This window comes from Cibotium barometz, chromosome 34, assembly GCF_041138505.1.
Source record: "Cibotium barometz isolate CiBa-2024 chromosome 34, ASM4113850v1, whole genome shotgun sequence".
Classification (NCBI taxonomy): domain Eukaryota; kingdom Viridiplantae; phylum Streptophyta; class Polypodiopsida; order Cyatheales; family Cibotiaceae; genus Cibotium; species Cibotium barometz.
Window position 1 is genome coordinate 40,775,067 of NC_141079.1, and position 15,623 is coordinate 40,790,689.

The 15,623-nt window shown below is 45.0% G+C and overlaps 1 protein-coding gene across 2 annotated transcripts in view; it reads left to right on the plus strand.

Moving 5' to 3' along the window:
• Positions 1-4,488: 4,488 nt before the first annotated feature.
• LOC147619024 (serine/threonine-protein kinase STN8, chloroplastic-like) overlaps positions 4,489-15,623 on the plus strand; it is a 73,704-nt gene continuing 62,569 nt past the window's right edge. Inside the window, exons 1-2 of one of the 2 annotated variants that reach the window (XM_086774237.1) lie at positions 4,489-5,257; positions 12,916-13,089. In XM_086774237.1, the coding sequence (XP_086630363.1) occupies positions 4,640-5,257; positions 12,916-13,089 (792 nt within the window). In that variant the 5' untranslated portion in view covers positions 4,489-4,639. The remainder of the gene's footprint in view (positions 5,258-12,915; positions 13,090-15,623) is intronic. The other variant, XM_086774238.1, reaches the window with a different exon arrangement.

Genomic DNA, 15,623 nt, shown 5'->3' on the forward strand with positions numbered 1-15,623 from the left:
TCATGGACCCCTTTTCTTACATGTTTTCATTAGCAAGTTGCCTTCCAAGAAAGATAATCCTTGTAATCATTTTGAAGTGCAATTGCCTATCCATATTAGATGATTATATTGGTTTTCCAATCACCAATTGGTATGCACAATATGGCCCCAATCATTTTGTCACTTTCGAGGACATGTGAGATTCCTGCCTTCATCATTTCCAAAAAGACAAAATGTCCTCACAGATGCTAGATAAGCTACGTCATCTGAAGCATAAGAGTTTACTAGTCTTGAACATTATGTAGCTAAGTTTCGCACTCTCCCAAGTGGGGTAGATCACATGGATTAGCCAATTAAAGCCATATTGGGGGAGTGGTTTGTATGCAGATTGTGTAAAAAGTTAAAACCAATCATCACATTGGTGGACCTCATAGTGGGTGGTTTTGATGCATTAGTTGTCGCCTGTTGTGAACATAGTTTGACAAAAAAGACTCCTAAGAAGGGAAAGTACAAGTAGGATATGGATTCCTTAGATTCAAACCAAGAAGTGGAGGACACTTGAGACGAAGACTCGAATGCAAATTTGGATTCAGATTCAAAGCACTAGAACCAGAAGAAGAAAATCCAGAAGTTGGATAAGGAAGTCGAGGATCGGTTGTTTGCTGGCAGTATTCGTCGAAGGAAGTGCAAGAGGAATTGGATTTGGAGTCTTATTGGATTGCTAGCGTACCAAGTGCTCTAATCAAGGTCATACTAAGGAAGAATATAAGTTAACCCATACTGTGCAATATGCTTTGGAGTCTTACTGGATTTCTAGTGTACCAAGTGCTCTAATCAAGGTCATACTAAGGAAGAATATAAGTTAACCCATACTGTGCAATATGCCAAACCCCATGTTGTGCAATATGCCAATCAAGGTCATACCAATGAAGACTATAAGAACCCCATACTACTATAAGTTAACCCCATACTATGGATCTCATGTTACCGAGGCTTTGTCAATAAAATAGACGTGTTCATCATCCACAACAAGTAGCGAATCCAACAACCAGTAATTCCAATGCAGCAAGTGACTCCTCTTAATCCAGTTAGCACTGGCCCATCACCTTGGTATGGGCATCCGTACGAGCAAGATAGAATAGGGGGAATACTTGGAGGCACTTTTTAATGTTATTACTGGAAGGCTTCGGGACATCGGTTTGGTAGCACCATCAAACTGGAGCTACAAATAGAATTAGGCAGAGGGATCTCCCTTGAAGGCCCTAGGAGTCAGAATACCCAGTTTGGTAGCACCATCAAACTAGAGCTACAATAGAATGAGGCGGAAGGGTCTCCCTTGAAGGCCCCAACAATTAATATGGTCCAAATTGAGCCGTTACCGATGGAAGATAGTCCACCACCGGGTGTATTATGGTCACACGGTCTCAAGGACCTGTGATGACAAAAGAAGGGAGTTGGAAAGGCCCCAAGGATGAAGGTGACACCCATGGATTGGGAAAAACAATGGTGTGTCCGAGACCAAGTTGCCAAGTTTGTGCAAGAAGCGCAACAAGTGGTCAAAAACGATCAACAAGTTCCTTCCCATACCAAGGAGGATGCAAATGGTCCAACTCCTTAGATATAGGAAAAAGGTATGAGAAGTAATTCTATGGCTGAGCTGCTAGTTCGAAGCAGCTTAGAGGATAGAAGAGGACATAATGGTTTCAAATAGTACTAGAAGAATCTAAAATCTAGGAAGAAAGGAGTAAGGTCGTGGAAGGCGAGAGAGTGCCACCGTGAACCAGATGTGTGAACGAAATCCAACTTGATGGTGTTCATTCAAAACAAAAGTCGACATTATTAAAGCAAACAGAAGTAGGATGCTTCAGAAAATAGGGGGTGAAAAACCCAACGCAAAAAAGTAAAATAGGGGAGGATACCCTGATAAGGAAAAGTGAAACAAAGGTGAAGCTTAGGGGTGATGATAAGCCAAATGTTGAGTATGATCTATGGGAAGATCTTAAAGATATGAAGCTCAATATGACCTTGGATCAATTGTTGTGCCTCGTGCCTAACTATCAAACACAGTTGATCTGGAAGCACGTCATTGGATCAATTGTTATGCATGGTGCCTAATTACCGAGAACACAGTTGATCTGGAAGCTTATGGATACAAAGCAGGTCATTGAAGCATAGCTCGGTAAGGAAAAGAACACAGAAGAGGAAGAGGCGATGAGGACAATGTTCAAGGTGCAGCCAGTCGGCAGATTGGGATACAATAGTTCTAGAAGTTACATTTCAAATACATGGTAAGACCATCAAGGGAGTGGTCCTTGTTGATGGGTGAACATTAATTTGAATGCTAACTGCAGGGAATTGGGAATTATGGATCAGGAGCTAGGGTCATTGGCCCCATTTCAAATCAAAATGGCTAACTAGAGAAGAGTAAAACCAAATTACGAATCCCCCTCTAACCAATTCAGGCCTTCATCAGCACCGGTGGAATGACTACTATAGAATATCTCTGGAAGCCACCTATACCCAGACCAGTTCAGGCCTTCAACACATATTAGGCAAGCCACTTATACCTAGACCTTCTTCTTTTGGTTTCTAATTGTAATCTGATCCATTTCTAGTTAAGCTTAATTTTTTCTTATCACCAGCTAAGGCCTACCCAACAACATTGGGTAAGATTTGGAGATCCCTTCCATCTTTAACACAACAAATGCTACTGGGAAATCACATCCTACTATTTGGGTGGGAGGTAGACATTAATGAGATGAAGAGGAAGATATTCTCACTCAGAATCTAGATTTGGTATCATTATTTGAGGTGGATGTGGACCGGATTGTGTCTTAGTACACCCCAACTGGCGATCTGCATACATCACTAGTACTCCAAGCTGACCTCTTAGATAAAGTGGGCATGCCAGAAGAAATCAAGGCTCTAGTGACAGTGGAGGAAGCACATGAGATGGAAATGAAGCACACCTATCGAGTTAAGGAAGATGATCTCAAAGATATAAATTTGGGAGATGAGAAGGATCCGAAAATGGTACAGGTCAATAGTCAACTGGATCTAGAATTTAAAAAGAAATTCCATGTGTTATTAAAATGGTACAGGTCAATTGGATCTAGAATTTAAAAAGAAATTCCATGTGTTATTAAAATCATATATGGATATGTTTGCCTGGAGTTACAAAGATATGAAGGGGTAATATCATCGGTTTTATCAAATCACCTTAATCTTAAGGAAGATGTTGTTCCAGTCAAGTAGCAGAGATACCAGATGAACCCTAATTATGCAAAACAAGTCAAGGAAGAGATTAATAAACCCTTGATTTATTTATCCAGTGGATAAAGTGACTTGGTTATCACCAATAGCAATAGTTTCGAAGAAGAATGTAAAGTTGCGTGTATGTGTGGATTACAAAAACTTAAATGCAATAAACTCAAACATATCCTTTCTTTTATTCACATATTCAATGGGCTAGATGAAGTAGCAAGTCATGAAATGTATTATTTCCTAGATGGCTTCAACAGATATAATTAGGTTTTGATGGCCCCAGAGGATCACAAGAAGAGGGCATTTATAATCGAATGGGGAGCTTTTTCTTCCAATGCGATAACTTTTGGCCTAAAAATGCTCCAGCCACATTTCAAAGAATGGTTCAAGAAATCTTTTAGGAATATTTGGTCACTTTTATGAAAGTATTCTTGGATGATTTTAGTGTTTTCAATAGTGGAGCATCTTCTATGTCTAGTATTATGTCTAGAAAAATGGCGTTCTGCTTGCTTGAGCATGAGTCCTTCTAACTGTTCCTTTGCTGGCCCCAATAGAATCCTTCTAGGACATGTAGTGTCCGTAGAGCTGGAATTGTAGCGGATTCTAAAAAAGTAGAAGCAATTAAAGATTTGAGGGCACCTCACAATATCAAAGAGTTAGGTAGATTCTTGGGAGAGATCGTGGAAAATTCCATGTATCCCATGATTATAATGTATTATACCATGGTTTCTGCAATACTTAGCAGATGTGGCATATCCCATATATCCCATGATTATAATGTATTAACATGTTAAACCGTATGTGTTGGTTATGTTTGAGCATGTATGGTTTGATGGGTTCATTGCCCCTCTCTATTTAAACCATATGTTTTAGTTATGTTCTAGCACGTATGGTTTGATGGGTTCATTGCCCCTCTCTCTTTAAGTTGCTTTGGGCTCTTTCTTGGCACTCTAGCATCTCTCCTCTACCATAAGTTTCCTCTATCACACGTTTCTTACCGAGGGTCATTTCCTTCCTTCTTTTAAGTTGCTTTTGGCTCTTTCTAGCACTCTAGCAGCTTTCCAGTCTTGCACAAGAGCATTTAGTTGTGTAAAGGGTGCCCGACCAAGTAACACATTTGTTTAAAACTTGCTTGACAATACCTGCCCATACAATGGGAAGGCAAACAAGAATAATGGTCGAGCTATTGCAAGTGTGTAGGGACCCTGCCTCTTTTGGAACAGTTACACTTGGCACTTGTGGGGTTGAGAGGGGAGAGAGGCATTTGTAGTGTGGCCGAAATGGAACCTCTTATCCGTTAGAACAAAAAAGAATGTGATCAATTTCTATCATCACCTTCTGCTTCATGCAGCTGAGCTGCACAGCTTCAACCAGCGAGGCCGCATGAACGGTGAAGATGATGGCGGCATCCTCCTCCTTCTGCTCCTTCATGGCAGAGCTTCCCTCCAAGCACCATCATCCCTCGCAGTTCCACATTTCCCCTTCTTCTTTTCGCCTCTCGCCATCGAAAACCCTAACCCCGAAATCTTCGAAATCGCGCAGAAATCCCAGCCTGGTCTGTGTTTGCAGCTCAATCGTGGGAGAGCTACTCTCTAATCTTCCGTTAGACGAAATTCAGAGCGCCCTCCAGGATGATAACACAGTTTCTTCGACAATCAGGAGTGGGATTGGCGCCATAGCCGAGCTTCCGGAAGCACAGAGATGGAATACGCTAGGCGGGGCAGTGGCCGGGTGGGTGTACTTGACAGCTCGCCCAGGCGTCCTGTGGGGGGCCCTGGATGCTTTCACATTGGCTCCTCTGCAGTTCGTGGCAGACAAGCTTCTGGGCCGCAGGAGCTACAAGAGGACAGACTTTCTTGTTGAGCAGAGGATTGGGGAAGGGTCCTTCGGCACTGTCTATGCTGGTGCTCTCCTCCCCCGAAATGTAGAATCTGATGATGAACTTGGCAGGAGATCCCGGCGCGTTGAAGAATTCCAGGGTTACAAATCCTTTCAGAAGGTCATCCTCAAAAAGGTTGGTCATTGCATTGGCATGTCGTGAGCTAATTTCTAGCAAATGACTTTTCTGCAAGCTTTTTTTTAACCCTTTCCCAAAGTACTGCAAATTTCAAGTATTTGCCAATCATGTAACACAATGACGGAGAGAGATGTAAAGTGAGCCGAGTTTTTTAATGCCATGGCCAAACCAAGGTTACTGCATAGGATCCGTAAGACAGCACCCTAGTGAAGAGGGAATGGGACTTGAGCCTGGCATCTCTTGTGAGATGTGTCCCTGTCCCCGCCCCAACGAGCATGGCATTCACTCGGTCATTGTCGAGGCGCTTGCCGCCGTTGGCCTTGCAAAGAGAAAGGAGTTGGACAAAGCGAAGGGCTTATTGATAGGTGCTTTCCTAGGTGTAAGGAACCTTTTAGACTTCAGCTGACGTTGAAGACATGAATTTGGACCTACAAGGGTGGTTGAAGAAGTGGACTTTTATTGTCACACTACTAGTGGGAGCAGATATCGTCTTAGGCATTCAATTCTTCCACAAATATGATCTCCTAGTTATATGGTGTCATCACACTGTGACTCTTTGGAGGGAGCTACCAGAATTTGTTGTGATTCGCTTTGACATGGGGCTATCTTGTGTGCCTAAGTTGTCGGCCATCATACAGAGCAATATACCAACTGTGAAGGTTTTATTGAGACCAAATGTTGTGCGCATGCCCGTGCCATGGCTAATGTCCAGCAGGAACATCATAATCCCTGATTAAGATAGCAGTTAAGTCAGCATTTAGGGCATCATTAGCAGCATCAAAGCATTACCATCAGCAGTAGTACCATCAAATCAGTAGCATCAGCATCATCATCATCATCAACATCAGCATCGTTATCATTATCATCAGCATCATTATCATTATCATCAGCATCAACATCATCATCATCATCATCATCATAGTCACCGTGAAGAGGGTTGGGAACCCTGTCGGCGGCAGCCATCAGGGGCATCCAGCCTGCTGTCGGCAGCCCATGGGGACCCTAGACAGCCTGTCAGCAGCAACAAGCAATGGCCAGCAGGTGTTGGGCAACATGCGGGGCAAAGCGCAGCATTGAAGGAATTTATTAATGAACATTTGTCCAAACAAATAGGCCGACAGGCTGCTGGTGTTGGCCGACCTGCACCTCAGCATACTAGATAAGCAAAAGTCCTCATTTTCAGCAAAGCATTCAGTCATTCATCATAGTAGCATTCTCTTAAGTCAATAGAAGTCATGTAGGGGTAGAGGTCACCCCTATGGGGCTGACCAAGGTCCTCAGCCATGTACATATATTCAGCCACCTTTTTGTACAATATTAAATACAAAAAACCCTGACACCAATCTCTCTCTCTTCTTTCCTTTCCTTTGTCTCAATCATGTTTAAATCAACATCTTGTTCTTAATCAAGCTTAGGGCTGTGGATCAGTACAGCAAAGCTTTCGGGCATGCAACATTGGTATCAGAGTATTTAGGCTTATCCCACTAAGCATAGTCCCAAAGAAGGTGCGTAGTTCTAGTAGAAGAATGCAACAGGTAGCAGATGGAGTGTTCTGCAACAAGCGAAGCTAGAGGAAGCATTCCCTGAGGGTATGTACGCATAACCAATATATCATTAAGCTCTCAGATTAGTTCCAAAGGCCTAGCAACATGCATGATCAGTTTGAGTAGGTGACTCACTGTGTTAAGGATAAGGGAAAAGCAGGCATGGGGACAGCACTAGAACAAATGCTCAGTTCTTCACAAATTCCTCGTTGCTTCTATTTTCTATTGTACATGTGTGGCATATGGAGCTTGACATGACAGTACATGTATGGCTTATGGAGCTTGACATGGTGTGTTTTCTTAGGACTAGCTATCTTGGTGTTCACCTGCATTTATGTTTTGGGAAGATTCTGGAACACTCTACTTGATTGATACAACTGGGCAGATGGGTGTTTCTTCCAGTTTTTGTTACACTCGTGTGTGCATGACCTTAATTTTATATTTGGATGACTTGTTTTGTTTGCTTGGACAATGCCTGAAATTATTGCTTATGCTGTCCATGGGGTGTGGGACGCCTGGCACCCTATGGACGTGCATGTGCACACTTGTTTTGGACTAGTAGGTGGTCTACATGTGTTTTATAGGTGGTAAGTGCTCTTAAAAACTCAATTTACAGCTTTATACTTTCACATGCTAATATTTATTGATGCAGATCCACACTCACTTAAAAGTGACCGGGCCAATGTATAAGCTGGACACACTGGGTAGGACTATTTTAATACACATGGCACCAAGGGTCGAGCACTGGACATATTATGGGCTGTTTGCTTGTAGGCGTCTCCTTCTGGACCTAAAAAAGCACACGATTTGATTTTTCTGGCGGGGAAGCTCTAATACTGGAGGAGAAGCTGTGAGAGTTGGTCGACCTGCTTTGGAGAGCAGAAACTGTTGGCCGTCGGGATCAAAACCTTCCTGTGTGCTGGTTGACTAGATCTGAGCCTTCCTATGTGATGGCCGACTGCTTTCAAGCATAGAAAAGCTGCTGGTCGGCATTCCCCTGACGTTGCTAGAGGGTTGGTTGACTTGTGGAATGTTCCCTATTGGCTGGTCGACTTCTGGCATGAAAAGGTTGCGGGCCGACTCTTTCTGGAACCTTTGAGGTTGGTTGACCGCTGAAACAACTCCTTGAGGCTGGTTGACTTTCTCTGTGGGCTTGGTAGGATTGGAGACAACCATGCAGGGCTGTCATGGGCTGATGTGGGAATGTCGTGGGCTGTTCTTGGCTGTCCTATATGTGCTTAAAGCCAGTAAAGCTCTCCAGTTCTATTGAGGAACACTGAATTCAGCATAATGGAGTTGATACTTATATAGTCTTGTGTTTGACAGAAACTCAGTATGAAGGGCTTTGTGTGAATATATGCTCTTATGTGTGTGTGTGTGGAGTGTGTGTGTGAGAGCATATCTTGATATAGAGTTCTACACCTACTATTGGGCACTGATGACGTTAGTGGGGATGTCGTAGTATCTAGTCCATACTATGCATAATGGGAGGGGAGGGGGAGGTGGGGGGGACAATGCCTCGGGCACAACCTCAAGCTCCTCTAAAATCTCGGCCCTCTGCTGATCAGAGAGATGTGGGTCCTGCTGTGCCTGCTCCCATTCGGTGAAAGGATCTGCCTTCTTTGTCAAGCCCTTGCAAAGCATTCGCAAGTTGGCACTGACAAACACCAAATCATTTGCACGCTGTACACCAAGGCGGTTCCTCTTCTTAGAGGCAATGTGGCTATAAACTGACCAGAGTTGCTCTAGGCAACTGCTACTGCAAGCCTGTGAGAGTACGCGCACAGCAAATTCCTGCAACTTTGGATTTTCCGCACCATAATCCTCCCACCAAAGTGCAGACCCTACCTTGAAGCGGTCCGCCTGTGCATCTGCCAAACCAAAAGCCCCCCGCTTCTCTCTATAAATCTGCAATTGGTCCTTGATTGTGCAGCGATCCTCCTCACTAGTGTAAAGGCGATCCAAGGTTTGTCGAAGGCCTTTGCTCACCTCTTTGTCCTTGTGTTGCCCTTTGCCTTGAAACTCAGGATCAACAATGTAGGCAGCAGCATGGAGGGGAGAGTGGTAGGCTTGCCACCTTTTCAAACATAGGGATTTGACCTGTTTATAGTGAGGCTTGACTTTGAACATTGCTTTTAGCTTCTCTGTCATGCGATCCATTGCCTCGTACACTTTGCCAATGCATGGTTGAGTGGAATCCACCACCCTAAGGAGATCAATAATCGGTTGCACCATCTCCACAAGCGCCTTGGCCTCCTCCCACCATGCCGCATCATCCGCCCTTTCCCTGCAAAATTTGCCGACCGTCGTGGAAGCCTCTGAAGTGCGTGTAAACTCATCACTGAGGAAGAGTCCCCTCAATGCCCCGCTACATGTACACAAGCGGCCTAGCATGAGAAAGTTGAATGCGAACCTCGTCTCGGAATACTTAAGAAGAGAGAGGCTTGACTTCTTGGAAAACTCGTGCTGCACCCTGTGATGGTTGAGGACAAAGGTCACTATTTTGTTGGCACCCTCAATGACAGGTGCAACCCAATCCAAGGCCCCTATGTCTTTGATAAGGTTGTTGAGGCAATGGGCCATGCAAAAGCACACGGTGATACGAGGATAAGTTGCTTGGAGAATTGTCCCCGCCGCCCTATTTGCCGGTTCTCCATCCGCACATATGGCAATGACATTCTCCGCCCCCACCGTCTCTAGTGTTGTTGCCCACTCCGCAGCAAGTATCTCGGCACTCTTCCCCGTCCCGGAAGCATCATGGGAGTCGACAAAGTATGTCTCCCCTCGTGAGTAGGCAACAACTCCATGGATGGAGCGCTTTCTAGTGTCACTCCACCCATCAACGACGAGGGTAACACCATTTTCAGCCCATTGCTCTTTCATGTGGTTGGCCGCCACCTCCACGCTTGCCTTCTCCTTGTCAAGGAGAGAGGTGCGGATGGTCTCCGAAGAGGGGGGAACATAAGAGGGTCCATACTCCGCTATCAATTTGACATGGCCCGAAAGTATGGAGATCTATCCAAAACACCATATGCAAAACACAAACAAAATTCAGATTTTTACCATCATTTAGTCTTTTAAGTTTTAGTCTTTAAAGTTTAGAGCATGATATTTGAATTTTGAATAGTACATGAGCATAGTGCCAAGGACTTACCGTGCCGCCCGAAATGCTATGTGGTCATGAAAGAAGAATCGTGCCACCGCCATGCCCACCTCCTCTTTCAATTGAGGGTTCCAATTCTCATCAAGAGTACTTTGGCGTCCCCGGGAAGCGGATGCCTCTCTTGATGAACGAGGTACATGCGGCGTTGATGTCCTCACAAAGGATGTGGGGTCGACGGCCACTTGAGGATTGCGTTTTGCCAACTCGGCCGCCTCATAAACCACAAGCTTTTCAAGGAGCTCCTTCTTCTTCTCGGCCGAAACCTCCTTGCAAAATTGCACTTCGTTGCCGGGCTCATGCAAGAAGTGAGCACGCACTTTGTGGGCACCGCCGGTTCGCTTGTAGCCGCAAAGCTTACATACCCATGGTCTTGAACCACCCCCTTGACCGTATTGCGAGCACTCTACCTCATCCCACCAACTCCATCGATGTACGGCGGGCCTCCTTCTTCGTGATGGAGTGGGTGTTGAAGTGGTGGAGGCGGCGGCGGACCCGGGTTGAGGAGAGGAAGGGGTTTGAGAAGAGGATGCCATAGTGATAGAGACTAGAGTAGAGCTTGAGATGGATGGTAGAGCTTGAGAAAGAGTCAAGATGGAGAATTGGGATGGAGATGTTGGAGAAGGAGAGCTTGGACAATGGAGAGGGTGAGCTTGGAGAGGGAGAGCTTGGATGTTGGAGAAGGAGAGCTTGAAGAGGGTGAGCTTGGAGAGGGAGAGCTTGGATGTTGGAGAAGGAGAGCTTGGAGAGGGAGAGCTTGAGCCTTGAGCCTTGGGTCTTGGAGAGGGAGAGCTTGGAGAGGAGATGGCTTGAGGAGAGCATGGAGGTCTCTTATATAGAAGATGGGGAGCCATGTGGGAGAGCTTGAGCCTTGAGGAGGAGTTGCGCATCACCAAACGGCTAGGAGAGACAGCCGTTGAAGCCCCGCCAACGGTCAAAAACTGCCGCCAACGGTCAGTTTGACCGTCCCCGTACGGACAGGGAACGCCGTTCCCGGAACGTTCCCGGAACGCGTTCCCGGCGTCCCCGTTTCGCTGTCTGGCTGTCGTCCCCGTCCCTCCGTCCCGCGGACGTCCCGCCCCCGTCCCAGGCGTTCCCCGTCCCTAGGGTCCGTTCCCCCCGTCCCATGTCACTATGGTTCCTGGATTCATCTAGGTATATAATTGAGCCGTATTAGCGGACATGCAGATTTCACATTGTGAAGTTTTCGTCCGAGCTGCGGTGAGTTGATATTGTGCTTATTCTTTCTATCTTTAGCGGTGCATTTGCCCTATCAACTACTTATTTGCTGTACTAATTCTTTCTATTTGCTGCTTCCCTTAGTGCTAGGCTTCATTATGGCTGAGTCTGCCCTGCATCTCCGGAGGTTTGACAGAAACTCGGTACGAAGGGCTTTGTGTGAATATATGCTCTTATGTGTGTGTGTGTGTGTGTGAGAGAGAGAGAGAGAGAGAGAGAGAGAGAGAGAGAGAGAGCATATCTTGATATAGAGTTCTACAGAGGTGTATTCAGCAAGTACAGCAGACAGTACAAGCGGTACAGCAAATACAGCAAGGTTTCCAGCAAGTACAGTAACTAGTACAAGTGGTACAACAGGTACAGTACGTACAATAGGGTTTCCAACAGGTACAGTAAGTAGTACAAGCGGTACAGTAGGTATAGTAAGGTAATGGTGGCTTCCCAGCAGGTACAGTAGGTAGTACAAGTGGTATGGCAGGTAGAGTAGGTAGTACAAGTGATACAGCAGGTACTGTAGGGATTCAACAAAGCTTGAATCAATTGAAGACACCAAGTCTTCATAAGTAGCTGCTCAAAGACTTTAGAAGGCTTTCCATGATAGATTTACAACCACGAGAGAACATCTCTGAGATCCTCATGGTGTTTCAAGGACTAACTCATGCCTTGTTGTGAAAGATCTCAAGGAAAAATAGAATTGCTAGTGCGTAGTACCAAGTTCGACAAAAGACAATGGATTTTCAAGAGAAGAAAATGATGCTATGTCATGGGATGTAACATTTCGAGCAAGAAGACATAACTACAGTCTCTTTTTGAAGTGAATTGTAATTTATGGGAAGGAATGTCATGATTCGTGACTTAATTTTCTTGATCAACCACTATTGAAAAGACATTACCAAAGGCCACGACTTTCATCAAAAGACAGCCTTTCACTAGAAGTCACATTTTTGATGAAAAAATGCACCCTTTCCATGTAAGGATACAAGAAAAGTCACGACTTTCCACGAAGGGACACATGACTATTTAAAGAGGCACATCTTTTATGAAGACTTGTACCTCAACTGATGGGACATGACTCTTCACATTCAATGACAACTATTCATTCAAAAGTCACCCCTCTTCTGAGAGGCAACTCTGCAATTGTAACCTTTCACTCCGTTGAAGAGAGACCTTTGGCATCAAAGCCATTTTGCATTCCGCTCAATATTTGTCTAATTTCAGTATTAAATCTCTATCGTATTTAATCAAATACAGTAGGTATGGGTTTGTTGGCATAGTGTCCTTTCTAATGGCAGATGTGTGACGACTTCGGAGAACTTTGCCTATTCAAGAATGAGCCAAGCTATTTAGTTGAGAAAGGTTGATATGTGACTGAAGGAAGAAGAGCACAGGGGTTGCTAGCTGCCTCAACTACATCCTTTCCAAGTGGATTCCAAGTAGATTGCATGTGTGGGGGTGAGATCATAGAAATCTTACTTGGCGCATAGCTACCTGGAATGTTAGAAATAAATAGCGCATGTGTTTCAACATTTATGAAATATTACATACAAGTTTCTTTTCTGTGGGTAGGGTATAAGGCAGGGGCAAGGACTCCAAATTATGAAAAAAGCAGTTAAATTTGTAAGCTATTTTCTTTGAACAAGGTGAAGTTATCTCCTGTTATTATAGTGTTAACATCCAATATTTCACTTGAGATTTTTTTTTTCTTTTTGTAGGTAAAAGTTGGGGTGCTAGGGGCTGAAGAATGCGGGGAAATGGAAGAATGGTTCAATTACCGCATGTCTCGAGCTGCACCCGATGTTTGTGCAGATTTCCTTGGAAGTTTTATTGCTGATACAACTCGCGGTCAGTTCACAGAGGGAGGCAAATGGCTGGTGTGGAAGTTTGAGGTATTTCTATTTCTTTGAAAATCCATGTTTAAATTCTTGAAATTGTCCTGCTTGATGCTTGCCCTTTATTTGGCACCTTTCTACCTTTCTCTTTTTATTCTCTCTCATGGTTGCCAACTCCAAATGTCGAATGGCATTTGTCCATAAATGTATGCATGCCATGGGCACATACATATACAAACATGTTTGCATAATTTGTATGTGTGTACGTACTCACATAAATGTGTACACACATGCAATCATGCATACATTATTACATATGCAGTTATGCATGTGGGTTTCAAGTAAATACCTCTCTTTTTATTTTCTCTCATGGTTTCCTATTCCAAATGTCTAATGTGCTTGCCCATAAATGTATGCATGCAACAGGCACATACATATACAAACACACGTGGTTTATATGTATGTGTGTACGTACGTACTCACATAAATGTGTTCATACATGCAAGCAGGTATACATATGCAATTACACGTGGGTTTACAAGTAAATACCATCTGGGGTGTAAATGTAAGTATGCTTGCAGGTTTCAGGTTAAAAAAACATCTGATCTGTATCTGTAAGTATGCATGCCTACATTATATTCATGGACAGTGATGTGGATGATTTACGTGTTTGTGTGCATGTGTGATGAGTGTGTGTCCACATGGGTGTGTGTGTGTGCATGTGCAGAGTGATTAATTAGACAGTGGTTTCACAAAAAAAAAAGTGTGTGCATGTGCATACTTACACAAGCATGCACATACAAGTGTGCATATGTACATACACATGAATGATGAGTGTACACACTCATCATGCATGTGTGCATGTGTGATGAGTGTGTGTGCATGTGCATACTTACACAAACATGTGTGCATGTACATGTTAGAAGTCATCTCCTGTCTCTTTTTATACACCAGGGCCTTTGTTGTGGGTGTGCCCGCCCTTATGAAGGTGTTTTCTCATTTTTCCCCACTCTCTGTATTTTTCCCCTATTTTTCCCATTTTTCTGTGGCTTGGGAGGCAGCCCTGAGATGGCAGGAGGATCCAGTTTTGCTGGCCGACTGCATCAGCATGTGTGTGTTCCCATTCTAGAGCTGGCCGACTGAACTGGACAGGTCGTGGACCCTTAGTGCGGGCCAACTGCTGTTGCAGGTCGTGGATGTCCAGTCGGCTGTCCTACAGCAGGCCGACTGCTGATGGGGGGCCATATAAATAGGCCCCCAGCCCCTTGTCATTTTTTGTATCAACCCCGGGATCTTCTTGTGTATATAGAGCAGAGTTACATGCCTCTATCTCTCTCTCTCTTGTGCTGTGATTTTCTGCACTACGTTTTGCTCTTGTGTTCCCAGATCTGGTCATCATCTCCGCTGCGTATTCTGACATGGTATCAGAGCCTAGGCTCTAGATAGTTCTTGGGATTTGTGTGAGCAAGAGGGGGATTGTTGTGTTGCTGATTGGTGGACGGTACGGGACTGTTTGGGAAGAGGAGAAGCAAGAGGACGGCGGGCTGATTTGCTGGACAGCCACTTGCAGGTATTAGTTCTTCTTTGTTCCCACCCACCCACCCTTTTCAGAGTACCTCCCCACAATGGCAGATCTGTTTGAGATGGCTGAGAGGCATGTGAAGATCCCGACACTCCCCACGTTCCCGGTGGACTGTCAGTTGGACGGAAGCAACTACGGCATATGGAAGGTTATGATGGAATCTGATCTGGAGTCTTACAACCTCGCAGATTTCGTCGTTGTTGGGGTTCCACGGCCGGAAGTAGAGGAGGGCTCAGACACAAATGGGGGATCGTGTCAACGCCAGGGTCCGTTCGTTTATCTTTCTCAACTGCACACCGCAGGTAATCAATCATGTAAAGCATATGACGCTGGCCAGAGGTATATGGTAGCATTTGGCCTCTCTTTACAACAGGGTATCGCCCATGAAGAGGATTTCCTTGGAAGTACAGATGCGGGTTATGAGCCCTGCAAAGTCGTCGACGATGCGGGAGCATATTAACAAGCTGTAGGCTCTTCAGCAGGAAGTTCTTCAGGCTGGGAAGGAGATTTCGTCAGAGGACATGGCCATAACGTTGCTGTCACACTTGCCCTCTTAGTACTCTAGCATTTTACTCGTCTTTGATTACCAGTGGTGGCAGGCTCAGCACCATCACGTGGGAGGAGCTTGTGCCCATGGTCCTGGACCAGGAGGAATGATTCTGGAACCCTCAGGGTGGAGGTTCGGAGGCCTTAACTGGCCAACGGTCGAAAGGCCGTAACACGGGCAAAGGGAAGGCTTCGTCGGAGAAGTCTTCTGAGAAGAAGTCTGTTATTGACCGCGAGAAACTAAAGGCAGAGAGGACCTGTAATGATTGTGGCTAGAAAGGCCACTATTGGAGGCAGTGTCCCAAGCGGAAGACCGAGAAGGGTGAAGATTCCTCAGCAGCAATCATGAAGACTCCGGCTTTTGTGCACCTGGAGGTGGTGGACACCGATGTTTCATTTTCTTCAGGCAAGGAGGAGATTGGAGGACTCTCCGCAACGGATATTCGGGAGTGGATTCTAGATA